This window comes from Labrus mixtus, chromosome 18 (genome assembly GCF_963584025.1).
Source record: "Labrus mixtus chromosome 18, fLabMix1.1, whole genome shotgun sequence".
In the NCBI taxonomy this organism is placed as follows: Eukaryota; Metazoa; Chordata; class Actinopteri; order Labriformes; family Labridae; genus Labrus; species Labrus mixtus.
Genome location: NC_083629.1, coordinates 9,434,602 through 9,447,510, shown reverse-complemented (window position 1 = coordinate 9,447,510; position 12,909 = coordinate 9,434,602). Strand labels below are relative to the sequence as shown.

The 12,909-nt window shown below is 42.3% G+C and overlaps 3 protein-coding genes across 7 annotated transcripts; 2 read left to right on the top strand and 1 right to left on the bottom strand.

Annotated features, from left to right (window-relative positions):
- Positions 1-355: 355 nt before the first annotated feature.
- Positions 356-3,213, bottom strand: LOC132993626 (kazal-type serine protease inhibitor domain-containing protein 1-like). Its single transcript, XM_061063560.1, has 4 exons — positions 2,346-3,213; positions 2,059-2,219; positions 601-748; positions 356-438 (listed from the first exon to the last, which is right to left on the bottom strand). The coding sequence occupies exons 1-4, from the start codon at positions 2,824-2,826 to the stop codon at positions 356-358; spliced, it is 873 nt and encodes a 290-aa protein (XP_060919543.1). The 5' UTR covers positions 2,827-3,213.
- Positions 3,214-4,115: 902 nt separating this feature from the next.
- Positions 4,116-8,679, top strand: gale (UDP-galactose-4-epimerase). Of its 3 annotated transcripts, none has more exons than XM_061062681.1 (11): positions 4,116-4,195; positions 5,082-5,210; positions 5,464-5,579; positions 5,828-5,941; positions 6,266-6,442; positions 6,530-6,643; positions 7,289-7,355; positions 7,434-7,519; positions 7,604-7,681; positions 7,858-7,972; positions 8,102-8,679. In XM_061062681.1, the coding sequence occupies exons 2-11, from the start codon at positions 5,090-5,092 to the stop codon at positions 8,164-8,166; spliced, it is 1,053 nt and encodes a 350-aa protein (XP_060918664.1). In that variant the 5' UTR covers positions 4,116-4,195; positions 5,082-5,089; the 3' UTR covers positions 8,167-8,679. The 3 variants fall into 3 exon arrangements, with proteins under 3 accessions (XP_060918664.1, XP_060918665.1, XP_060918663.1); XM_061062682.1 differs by having other exon boundaries at positions 4,144-4,299; positions 5,467-5,579; XM_061062680.1 differs by having other exon boundaries at positions 4,145-4,299.
- A 366-nt stretch (positions 8,680-9,045) lies between these two features.
- Positions 9,046-12,821, top strand: zbtb8a (zinc finger and BTB domain containing 8A). 3 transcript variants are annotated; one of them, XM_061062679.1, is made up of 4 exons: positions 9,046-9,215; positions 10,458-11,332; positions 11,509-11,678; positions 11,933-12,821. In XM_061062679.1, the coding sequence occupies exons 1-4, from the start codon at positions 9,151-9,153 to the stop codon at positions 12,248-12,250; spliced, it is 1,428 nt and encodes a 475-aa protein (XP_060918662.1). In that variant the 5' UTR covers positions 9,046-9,150; the 3' UTR covers positions 12,251-12,821. The 3 variants fall into 3 exon arrangements, with proteins under 3 accessions (XP_060918662.1, XP_060918661.1, XP_060918659.1); XM_061062678.1 differs by lacking the exon at positions 9,046-9,215 and adding an exon at positions 9,222-9,735; XM_061062676.1 differs by lacking the exon at positions 9,046-9,215 and having other exon boundaries at positions 9,792-11,332.
- The last annotated feature ends 88 nt before the right edge of the window (positions 12,822-12,909 follow it).

Here is a 12,909-nt window from a genome sequence, read left to right as displayed (position 1 = left end):
AATCAGCTTTGACTAACAGACAGCAGGGGAAAGTTCCTCGGCGTTAATGCAGCTTGCCATTCAGAAGGAGGCAGTGCATCCAGCTGGGAGTCTGGGGATGAGGGGAGGATTAACTGGCACTCAGGTGGAGAGAGATGAAGAGAATCAGATGGAGACCCTGTGGATGGTCACACCCTCTCCCACTCCCTCCATTACTCTCTTTATTCCCTCAGTGCACGAATGTTCTGAACTCTATGTTTTTCTCTCCTTTCATTTCAAAGAGAATGTTGATGCTGTAAGGTTTTTATTATTTCGTTTATGATAGTCATACAAAATATTGTAAATTCTTCTTGGCTCTTCTTGGGTAACAAGTGTTTTATTTGTCGTCACCACTGCCTCCTTCTGGAAAATCAATGTGCTCAGGTTCCTCCTCAACTTTGTCTTCTATAATCTCCACCTCTGGAAAACACACAAAGGACCGTTTGAAAAATAATAACAGCATCATCTTTCAATATACATCAATGAATAAAAAAAATAGTTTCCCATTCCATTGAGCTACTTCAGCACAAAAACCAAATGCATCTTTGGACGGTTTGCAGGATGACGCTCAAAGATACTCACCCTGCTTCAACACTTTAAGCTTTGCTGATGCAGACGTTTCTCCCAAGGAATTCTGGGAGATGCAAGTGTAGACCCCTGAATCAGAGGTGTGGAGACCCTGTATCTGAAGCCAGGTGGAGACAGAATAGCGCTGGGGACCCCCTCGAGTCTGAAAAAAAAAGGTGTAATTCCATCTCAGTACATTCAAATAATTTCTAGATAAGAAATGTAAATAGGGTGTGCTGGTGGCGCAGTGGTTAGTGCACGACCCCATGTATGGAGGCTATAGTCTTCCAAGTAGGCGGCCCGGGTTCAAATCCAGCCTGTGGCTCCTTTCCCACATGTCATTCCCTGATTTGCGACTCTATCAACTATCTCTCCATTAAAGGCACAAAAAGCCCAAAAATAAATCTTAAAATTTTTTACTTAACTTGTATTTATAGTGATTCTGGTATGGTCATTATTAATACACTAGTACCAATATTGAATGTCTTTCATAAGCATCGTTCAGTAGACTTGGAGTGGAATAAACACTTTTGTGTTTTATCTGTTGAGCATTTCGCCAGTTCATGACTGTTACAAGTGAATGATTGTCAAAGAAGTTAGTAAACGCTCCTTTTTAGGAAATGTCAAACATAGGGTTAACCCTGACCCAACATGATAAACTTAATGAACACGTATATATCCATGACTCACTTGCATCGTGATACCAGCCTCCGTTTTGGACAATGTATCGTGATGATAGCACAAATTTAGTTTTTGATCATCTCAGCCTTGACACACAGACAAACATCCATCACCTGCACTCCAGTAGTCCAGTAGTCTAGTATCACTCCTCTACAAAGCTGGAGGTCTCATTTTAAAAAGTTAAGAGTAATAGTTAGTAAGTTAACAGTAAAGTCCAGATTTGAGTGGCAGAGGCTGAGATATCTTGACTTTCAGTCCACAGCGAGGGTCAACTTCCAGAAACAATGGATCCTTAATCTTTAGAATCGTACTTTCTGAAAACTCAACCAGCAACACAGAAACAATCATCTCATGATGAAGTAGAGGCGCTCTCAGGGAGCACAGACCTCTCCCAGGAACAATAGTGTGGTCCTCTTTGATATGCAAATCTGCAGGCACAACAATTTCAGGATATATTTCCAAAGACTATAAGAAAAGATTTCCATTGAATTCATTGCTTTTCCAATAATCTGATCTGCAATTATTGCTTGTTCATAAATCACGTCTTTTTTAATTGCTTTTTCATCATTCAGATCTGGATAAGTACTTAATTGTATAGATTCTTTGTTGGCATAGGAACTGCAGTTACTGCAGTGAAGTGTCCCTTTAACTAAAAACAACTTAATCCATTAAGCGGACGGTATCAAAAGCCCTAAAAATGAAGAGGACTGTGTCAAATGCCACTTTTCACTCATCAATACATACAAAAATGAAACTTTTTATGAAGGCAACCAAATGAAACTATTATCAAACCTGGACAGACATGTGAGGATCATCTCCTGGCAGGGTGGTTTCAAGACCTTTCTTCCTCCAGCTCAAGTTTGGAAGCGGGTAAGCTGAGACCTCACAGCCAAACAAGGCATCATTCCCAGTGTAGTTTGAGAGGTTTCTGGGCCCCTGCAGGATGTGGGGAACTGTGGCAGATGAAAGAGGACATCCCAAGGTTCAATTTTGAAATCCCAAATGCATTTCCACCTAAACGAAAACATGCATTAAAATCTTCAAATAACTTCAATTAACTGATAAAAGAGTGCAGTCACCAGAAAGGCAGGGTCCTCTTCCTGTGAGCTCGAGGGTTGTGTTAAGGCGGCTGGCGGCCTCTTTCATTTGACAAACATTTGGATAAATCCTTCCATCTGAGCCACATACAGGGCCCTTATCCTGACATACACATGCAGGCTCTGGCTCATCCCTGTGGTCTCTCTTTGGTATTTTCCGCTGGCAGACCAGGCCCTCTCCACAGCTTCCATAGAACTTCTGAGCCCCATCTGGGTCACACTGTTGCCCCTCCACGTTAGCACACTGCTCACAGCACCCACAGACATCCTGAACCTGACCTGCGGGGCAGTCATCAGGGACCAGAGGACAGAGGTGCTGGTTGCACTCCGCGCAGCCATCACCCTCCTCCCACAGCCGCAGCCACCCACGGTGCTGGGGGGGTGAACGGAGGGAAAAAGAGACACAAACACCTATCCATATACAGACATGCAGGCAAATTTGAGCCATGTTATGGAACTTCATCCTTACACAAAATCAGAAACAAATATCCCGGAGATGCAAAAACATGAAGGCACAAAGTTAAATCAAAATGAAACTGTAATATGTTTAAAAGCCGAGTCTAACTTATAACAAAGACGGCAGTCCTGCTTGTTTTCTGTTCTGTCAAACAGTCACATGTTGTTCCTCCTCTGAGTTTTAAGTGTTCCCTTCTGTTCCTGTGTTGTTGTTATTATTACCATGTATCCCTGCTGTTTTTGTTCCATTTCATTTTCCTCCTTGAGATTTCTTCATCAGCTCCAGATCCATTCTAACAACGAGACAGCCTTTGCAGTGAGGAGAAGACAGAAAGCTTCATCTCCAAGGTATCTGACTAGTCTCATTTTTTTTTACCTTGTCCCAGTTCCTCTCTCTTTCTTCATGTGCCAGTGTCTGGGCAGGGCAGGACTTGCAAATGGGCTTCAGAAATGACACAGGATATACAAGAATCTTCTAAACACACATAATGCAAAACAATATCCCCTTTATAAAATAAATGTGATTCAATGTTTATTTAACATGTATCATTAATCACACAAGGGACTGAATTTATTGTAAAAGTTTGTTTTCCTGGTTTGTTTATGAAGTCCTAGGTAGTCTGAATGAGTGAAATGACTTAACACTGTTAAAATGTTGACTTGAATATTTGAAATATCTTGACTGAACACAAAACATATTGAAAATATGTCATGTAAGATAAGGTGTCAATCTATTACATTATGGTTTTATTACATTGGGGGTAAATTATCTTTGTATAGGCTATTTTGAAATAGCAGAATAAGCTTTCAATATTTAGTTGTTAATAAACTGCAATTGCTGTCGCCTATAAATGCTTTACGTATGAAAATGCTCTTGATTTCCTCTCTCAGTAACGTGGCACTTACTTATTTGCTGGTATGTTTGTCATTGCAAACTTGAATGCCCGGGACAATCACCTCCCTGTGTGAATCGTCAAAGGCGGGGCTTTGTTAAAGAGCTATCTGACGTCGTGGCATGTGAGGCTGTGACGCACCTGCGCAGAGGACTGAGAGGACTGTTAAGTTAGAGAAGTGTATGGTGTTGATTCGTTTTGCTCTTCAGATTAAAATACCATACTAAATTATGCGAAGATAAATGAGACGTTTAGGTTTAATTTGAGACCCAAAATTGTGTTTCACAAACCTGTGATGCGTTTATTTAGGTAATATTTCAGGTTTGGAGGTGGTGTGCGGCGAATTTGGTGACGATGTGGTTTTATTTTGAAAAATCACTTACAGGAAATGGTGCGCTTACAGTAAATATTACCTTTAATCCACGTTTTACAGGAAGTAAAACAAGTGTAGAAGGAGAGAAACTCCTCAGAATGAATTGACAGGTAAACCTTTACTTTATCCTCCCCACTCTACCTTCATTCTGCTGGTCAGTTTTGCCGATTGACTCCGAGGGAAACGAGAATTTAAAAACCTACCGGGAAACTACGTGAGTCATTTTGCTGACTTTCTCAATCATTTAACTCCGAGGTCTCATTTTGACACTTTGACTTGCTCTATAACTCACTGGGCTTTACATTGGTCGCAGATATTTGGTGTTCAGTAGAACTGAGAAAAACGCACATTTAAAAGTTGACCTTTTTTAAGGCTTAGGAAACAAGCCTACAACACATTTAATATTTCATTATTAATTCTTATTGTGTAGCCTGGTCTCAAAATGCCAAACATACTGTATAATACAGTTGTGTAATAGACAAAGTAATTGTGATATTGGTTTGTTTCCTGGATTACATTTCAGTATCAATTGAGTTTATAATGAAACAGCTTCTTCTCCAAAGCAGCATACATTCCCATTTCAATTTAGTGTGTTCAAGGTAGTAGTCTTGAAAAGAATAAAAGCTTAAAATGATGTAATTCAATGTTCAACTAAGTGTATTTAGATTAAGAACTAATGTAAGAAGAATAGCTTGCAACAATTAGAAGATGTTGTCCCTGCCGTTTCATCCTGCGGGGACTGTTAATTGTTTTAAGTGGTTTGTTTGACAGGTTGAGGCTTGAACCTGCTGACGTGGGACAAACAGGGTGGGTAACAAATCTGTCCAGTGTGCAGACAATAGGATATCCTGTTTGTCGAGAGCAGGTCTTAAATGTGGCTTCAAGTCATTCGGCCTCTGCTTATTGAGGAACAGAAAAACTTTGCGAGGGGTAGAATAACAACAGAATTTTGAATGGAGGGTTGATTGCATGCAACTGTATTTTTGTGTTTGACAGGTCCAAGAATGGCAGAGAAGGTGCTGGTCACAGGTGGAGCGGGTTACATTGGGAGTCACTGTGTGGTGGAGCTCATAGAAGCAGGCTTCCAGCCGGTTGTAGTGGATAACTTCAGTAATGCTGTAAGAGGTAAGCTCCAAAACTTCAAACACAGGTGGATGAATACCTTTGTACTGCCTCATAAACTTGACTGTTTCCATTACGTTTGTTTAGTGAGGAATATTTATACTGTGTGTGTGTGTGTGTGTGTGTGTGTGTGTGTGTGTGTGTGTGTGTGTGTGTGTGTGTGTGTGTGTGTGTGTGTGTGTGTGTGTGTGTGTGTGTGTGTGTGTGTGTGTGTGTGTGTGTGTCTGTCTGTCTGTCTGTCTTCATGTGACTGGAGGAGAAGGTGATGTTCCAGAGAGCATACATAGGATACAGAAGCTCCTGGACACCAGCATTGAGTTTCATGAATTGGATCTTTTGGACAAACCTGGCTTGGAAAAACTCTTTAAAAAGGTCAGAAAGTTACATCAGCTGTTTTGAAATTTATTTGCCTAGATAGTAATTTTTTAGCAATGAATCCTTTTTGTAATTAAAAAGGAAACTGTGTGTTTTGTTTTGTTTTAAACTAAGGAGCATTTATGCTGGCCAACATACAAGTGTTTCAAATTGTTAGTGTGACTTATGGCTGTCATACACATGTTAGTATAGAAAGACATTCCACATTAGTCACAACACTCACTGTACATCTATCTATGTTGTAGCATTCTTTCAGTGCAGTGATGCACTTTGCTGGTCTGAAGGCTGTAGGGGAGTCAGTGGAGCAGCCGTTACGCTACTACAGGGTCAACCTCACCGCCTCCATGAACCTGCTTGAGGTCAGTATTCACTTTTGTCATGTGCTCTGGCACCATCTGTGCACCATGAAATGTGTACTTCTCACCATCTCCGTCGTTCCACTGATCATAGTTTGCATGTGTTTCTTTTTTGCTGATTGGTGACTGTGTGTGTTCGTTGATACTGAGTTGGCTAATTCTAACACTGCGCCTTCACTCCTTTGCATTTGTGGAGCCCACCATGTCTCCCAAATCATAGATGTTAACTCCTATAAGGTGTGGGTGTGCATGCGCTTTGACTGCTATCTCACCAGCCAATGACTGTACGCGTGTGCCGTGTTTGTGTGCATTTTGCATGTGTCCCAGGTGATGCAGGCTCACAGGGTGCACAATCTGGTCTTCAGCAGCTCTGCCACAGTGTACGGAGACCCTCAGCACCTTCCCATCGATGAGCAGCACCCTGTTGGGGGCTGCACCAACCCCTATGGCAAGACCAAGTACTTCATTGAGGAGATGATCATGGACCACTGCAAAGCTGAAAAGGTACTGATCAGGAAGAAGAACAGCATTCATATGATCACACAATTACTATTTATTCATGTTGTCTCGTTCCTGCCTCTTTGTGAGCAGGACTGGAACGCAGTGCTGCTACGCTATTTCAACCCAATTGGAGCTCATTCATCTGGCCTGATAGGAGAGGATCCTCAGGGTATCCCGAACAACCTGCTGCCATATGTTGCCCAGGTAGACAAACTCATTGCCAAATTCACTGCTGTATCAGATACTGAATGTGCATCCCACAGTGTGTTGTAGTTCTAGATGCCAGAAGATTTAAAGAGGACATATTATACCCCCTTTTCCACCTTTTCAAACAGTCCCCTGTGGTCTAAATGAAACATCTGTGCTCTGCTTTGGTCAAAATATAACATGAATCAAGCACCAGAGGAGGTTTGTGACCCTGTATAAACCAGCTCTCTCAGAACGCTCCGTTTTGGTGTGTGTGTCTCTTTAAATGTAATGAGCCCCCCCCCCCCTCCCTTAGTTTTCCTGGTCACTCCTCTGTAGCAAGACTGAAAATGGCAGACCTGCACAAAAGTTTTGTTTTAGGCTCGGGATGAAGTCCACAACTGGAGATATCAGGGGAGGGGAGGGAATTTTTTTTTTTACCAGAATCCAGCTTGTGACATCACAAATTTAGAAACAGAGCATTTTTCTCTGTGTGGTAAGACTTACACAGACCACAATCAAAGGACTGGATGGGTTTATTTCACATTTTGTGGGTCAGTTGACACTCAGGTTACTCAAATATTCAAAAACACTGTAAAAGTGGACTTCTCACAGTATGTCACCTTTAACATGTTTTGCATTGTTCAATTATCCTTCTCAAAGGTTGCCATTGGAAGAAGACAGTGTCTGAGTGTATTTGGGAATGACTACGACACACCTGATGGGACAGGTAATTAAGAAGATCCTTACATGCACAGATTAAATGCTTGTTTGGGTAAGGTTCATAAAGTGTCTTTTTATTTTCTAGGTGTGAGAGATTATATCCACGTTGTAGATCTAGCAAAAGGACACATAGCAGCTCTGAAGAAACTGAAGGAAGACTGCGGATGCAAAGTAAGTTTGAGAACAGAATGTAATTCTGAAGCTTCTTTTCTTGTCTACGTGTATATTTATGTTTGCTGGCATTACTGTTTGAAGGTTTACAACCTCGGAACAGGAAGAGGCTACTCAGTGCTCCAGATGGTGACAGCCATGGAGAAGGCATCAGGGAGACAGGTCAGCAGACACTTTATTATTGTAATGTAAATAGTCTTTAGTTTAGGAGATAGTACTTTGTCTCCAATAACTTGGACTTGGTGAACTAACTATACTTAATGTGTTCCCTGTGTGTTGAAGAATGACCAAGCTGCTATGAGGAGCCTAAACCTTGTTTTTAATGTGTCCTCGTAAAGATCTCGTACAAAATCTCCCCACGTAGAGGGGGCGATATAGCATCCTGCTATGCTGACCCTTGTCTAGCAGAGAAGGAGCTGAGCTGGAAGGCCAGCTTTGACCTGGAAAGAATGTGTAAGGACATGCTTTAAAAAAAAAAATGGTTTTCAGCAGCGTCTTATTTTTCATCAAAAAGTCTGCATGTCTTTCTTTATTCATTTTTTTCACAACTGCATTTTGATTCTTACTTTTGTACGTCTGTAGGTGAGGATCTTTGGCGCTGGCAGTCGATGAATCCCACTGGATTTTCCAATGGCACTGCCTCATGATGAATCTCCTGCTTGTGTTACCATCAAATCCTCTCCTAAATCACCGGGCCAAAGGGAACCATATAAGCCTCCACATTTTTCCATATTGCATTATACCTGAAACTTTGAGTGGAGCCAAATTCTTTGTTTTATTATGCTTCATTTTCTATATGTTCCATATTCCCACTGTACTGTTGTAAGAGAAACATGTACACTTTTTGGGGTTTCCCTGTATTATTATTTCAAATTAACAATTAATTTTTTCTCTTTGAATGTATAGAGCTGTGAGCCATAAAAGAATAAATACATTTTCTTACTGAAGAAACTGAAACCTGCATTTTGACTCCATTATCAATTAGTCAATCCATTTTTATTTGGGTAGCGCAAATTCATCGCAAATGTTATCGCAAAACACTTGACAAGAGAGCCGGTATAGACCGGTATAGACCGTTTCACTTGTTATATTATTTACAGAGATAGTGAAACGGGGATGTTTTGAAATTGTTGTGAAATAATAAAGAATGTCAGACTTCAGCACTTTCAACTACACTATGTGATTACCGCACACTGGATTTGGGAGACAAATCAAAACAAAACTTTTTCTCTTCACTAGTTTAATAAGGAAGTTTATGTAAATTTACATTTAAGCAACTAGGCAACAACATGTGTCCTTAAAAAATATATTGACAGATTATAAGGAACTCTACCACTATCATATGTTCACTAGATGGTTTGAGTGTCAAATCAAAATGATGTATGAAATGTTTTTCAGACTTGGGTCTTCAGTGTTTAATATATTGTGTCCAAACAGTGCATGTAAACGGTGCACTAGGGCTTTAAATGGCTCCTTGAACCCTCGGGCACCCAGTTAATAAACACCCACGTCAGCACAGTGATTCAGTTGCTCTAACCGGGTTTCGGTCTTTAGGGCTGAACAGGAAGTGCCTGAGTGTGGACCCTGGACGAGAAAAAAAAGCAGAGAGAAAACGCAAAAAAAAATAAAAAATGGATGTGGTGGCGGACTTGGGGGCGAGTAGACTTTATCGGGCGCCGGGTGAATCGAGTCACCAGTGAGTATCGATGGGTTTTGTCAGGAATATCTCGTGGGGCGTAAGCGGGTCCTGCTGACATCTCACGCCTGGGAAAGAGTCGTTGGGTTTGGGCAGCAGGCAAATCCTCCCCGCTGCTCGCTGCGCTCCGGACCTCCGGCGAGAAGTGGGGGTGGTGGGGAACATGAAAACGGGCGTATTAGCGCGCCTTATCCCGCGTGTAATGCACTATTTATCCATCTGATAGCAGAATGCTCAGTTGCTGTCGGTTTGTGTCTATTTTTTTCTATTGTGTGCTGGATGGAGCCTGAAGTGGGCGTCGCTCCAGGACAGACTGGGTTGCTCCGGTGCGCCGCTGCCCGCTTTTTTCTCGCAGGACTGCAGCACTCCAGTGTCGTTTTTTAGGTCGCCTGATGCCTGAATAAACGGATGATAGCTCGGGTAAAACATTGGACTCGGTTTCATGTGACATGAAGAGCAGCATTGGAGTGACGCGGGCGGGCGTTTCACCGTGGGTTAACGGGCGCTGTGGAACCTGCCTGTGAGCTTAACCAAATAAACACTGCAGGCTGTGTAGAGTCTTCAGTATAATGTTTTAATAGGTTACATGGGAAGAGGACGAAATACTCCGTACATGAGGTTGCGGCATATTTTTTAACTCTTGAAATGACATGTCCGGCTATGGCAGTTTCATTTTCTCCACCCATCAGCCTGACGTGTTTGTAAAATCAGAGATTTGACGCGTGCCTCAGCGTGCCTCAGGGATGATTACAGCTTTTTTTTTTTTTTTTGTCACCCGCTGCTCTCTGACTGGAGTCGGGTGTAGCCCATTAGAAGAAGGTTATGATTGAAGGCTCGTCCAGCCAATCTTTATGCAGAATAGGCTCCTAGGGGCGGGCTTCCTGCGGAGCTGGAAGTGGGCCAGTGCAGAAACAAAGGCAGTAGATAATTGTAATTTACTTCAAGAGGGTGTCTGTATAGTCATCATTGACCGAGGTAAGCTGACTATCATAGTGTCAGATGTCCCATGAATCACACTCCTGGAGCTCACGCGTCCTTCCAAAATAATATAGGCTAGTGTTCAGATGTTGTGTGCATGTAGAATCAGTCAATTTGTAGCTGTTAATTTAGCTCTATACGGAAGAAAGTCACTCAATTTCAGCAATGTGTCTAAAAGTCATATGTTATGTTATGTTCTTGCACAATACTTTTTTTCTTTGCTGAAGACAGAAAGTGTGGTTCTGTTCTTTTTGTCTCCTGCAGGCAACCTCAGAGATGGTTCAACACCGCTGACATCACAGTGGCTCACCAAAACAACTTGCTCAAGCAACTTAACCAGCAGCGACGCCAAGAGCTCTTCTGTGACTGCAACGTGCTGGTGGAGGGCCAGCTCTTCAGGGCCCACCGCAATGTCTTGTTTGCCAGCAGCGGCTACTTCCGCATGCTGCTGTCCCAGGGGCCGGATGGGCTGTCCGACTCTGTCAACGCTACCTTTGATGTCTTCAGCCCTGAGACTTTCACCGTCATCCTTGATTTCATCTACTCTGGGCAGCTTGACCTCTCCAGTCACAATGTGATTGAGGTGATGTCTGCAGCCAGCTATTTGCAGATGAACAATGTCATCAGCTATTGCAAGAACTTCATAAAATCTTCCTTGGACATCAGCGTAAAAGATGAAGACAGTGAACGATGCCACAGCTTGTCTGAGACCTGCAGTTTCACCAGTGGAACAGGAGAAGAGACCTCAGAGCAGCAGCAGCAGGGCCCCTGCTCTGTCAGCCCACCACCAGCTCTTTGGACCCGGGACAACTCTAGATCCCAATCTGGCTTTATGGGGAAGGAGTCAGACCAAGAGACAATCGGCCAATCCCTAAATACGAACCCAAATAGCCCTACTGATGACATTAATGCAGAAGCGGATGATCTGCAGGACCCTCAGGATCCTCTCTACACTTTGCCAGTCACAGAGCGGCGGCGAGGTAAAGGGGGAACCAAGAGGAGAACACCCTACAGCACCCGCTCAAACCAGCATGAAGACTTGGCCATTGAGGAGGCAAGGTCACAGAAAGCTGAAAAAGCGGAAGAGCTATATGCTACTTTACCATCTATCGTGGGAGTTATTGGACATTTTAATAAAGGTGAGTTGGAGTGTGTGTGGAAATATGGAAGGTTAATAGCACTTCTGGCTTCAGAGAAGTTCGCAAAAGAGTAGAATACTGGCATGAGTGTTGCCGTCAATCAAAGATAATTGTTGATATTTGAGGAATCATCAGGAAAGCAAATGCTGTTAATACTTTCTATTCCCCCTTTTCAGACTCCAACCCCATTATGCGCTTCAAATGCCCCTTCTGCACACACACCGTGAAGAGGAAGGCAGATCTGAAGCGTCATTTGCGCTGTCACACTGGGGAGAGGCCATACCCCTGTCAGGCCTGCAATAAACGCTTTACTCGCCTGGAGCATCTTCGTAGCCATTTTGAAACAGTAGGTTTAGTTACAACAAGAAAATCCTTGCTTGATTCAAATTATGACCTCCATTTTTACATCTCCAGTATAAGTAATGATAATGCTTACAATCTAGGCTCAGGCATTGGGTTAAATAACAAGAAATGCTTTGTTTTTTTGTGTGTCAGTCTTCACAACCATCCGTTATATCCACACCAATAGTAACCAGGAGTAAACATAGTCACATACGTTTTCATGGTATCAATGTTTTTTTTTGTCTTTCTTCTCACAAGATCCATCAAGCCAGGAAGCTGGTGTGCAGGAAGTGTAAATGTCAAGTGACAGAGGAGACCGGTCATGTGGTGTGTGAGGGCACACGACGCTATCGCATGTGCGCCACATGCATCCAGGAAGTGGGTTGTGACGAGATGCCCATGGACAGTCTAGAGGAGACAAATGATGAGCCGGCCCTGTTACTGGGGGTGGACGGGGAGGAGGAGGGGGACACCAAGGGCAGCTGGATGGTAACAGATGATGATGACCTGGCTGAAGACTCGGGGGCTGACCTCATCATCCAGCAAGTTGACGACAGTGATGAAGATCTGCAATGAAATGGAACCAAAGTGTTTTTGTGTGTCGAAGCAGGCAGGGGTATTGAGTGTCAATATTCTGTGTGTCTGACCTGAAGCCATGTGAGAGAATTTATGCATAGAATATGTGATTCATTGTAAATACACACATTTATCTTATATTTGTTGTCTAAAAATGCAACTGGTTAATCTTTACTTTAAGGTTTGTTCACCTCTGTGACAAAATGGAGTGTTTTTTGTTTAGCTTCATAAAGATATGCAGTATCCAAAGCATGATTATTTGCTCCTATTATAATTATGATTACTCGATCAAAAAGTATGTTTTTTGTATGCATGCCTTTGTTACTTTTTGGAACTATGTGCCAGATACTAGCTGACATTTGAGCAAAAAATAGTGACAAGGACAAAATAATGCATCTTTTATTTCCCTTCCCACTTAGGGAAAAGTCGAAAACAGACTGTCTATTTCAGTGTTCCATGGTTGCCCTGCTTTTCATGATTATGTTTGACTATGATATGCACTATGATATAAAGCCAATTATAATTTATTTTTTACTTTTTGACACGATAAAGATATTTTTATATGTTCCTGTGTCTGTCTCGTCCTGTTTTTTAAGTGAAATTGGATATAAATCAAATCATAAAAGAAGCATTGCACAGAAGATAAACACAAGGTACAA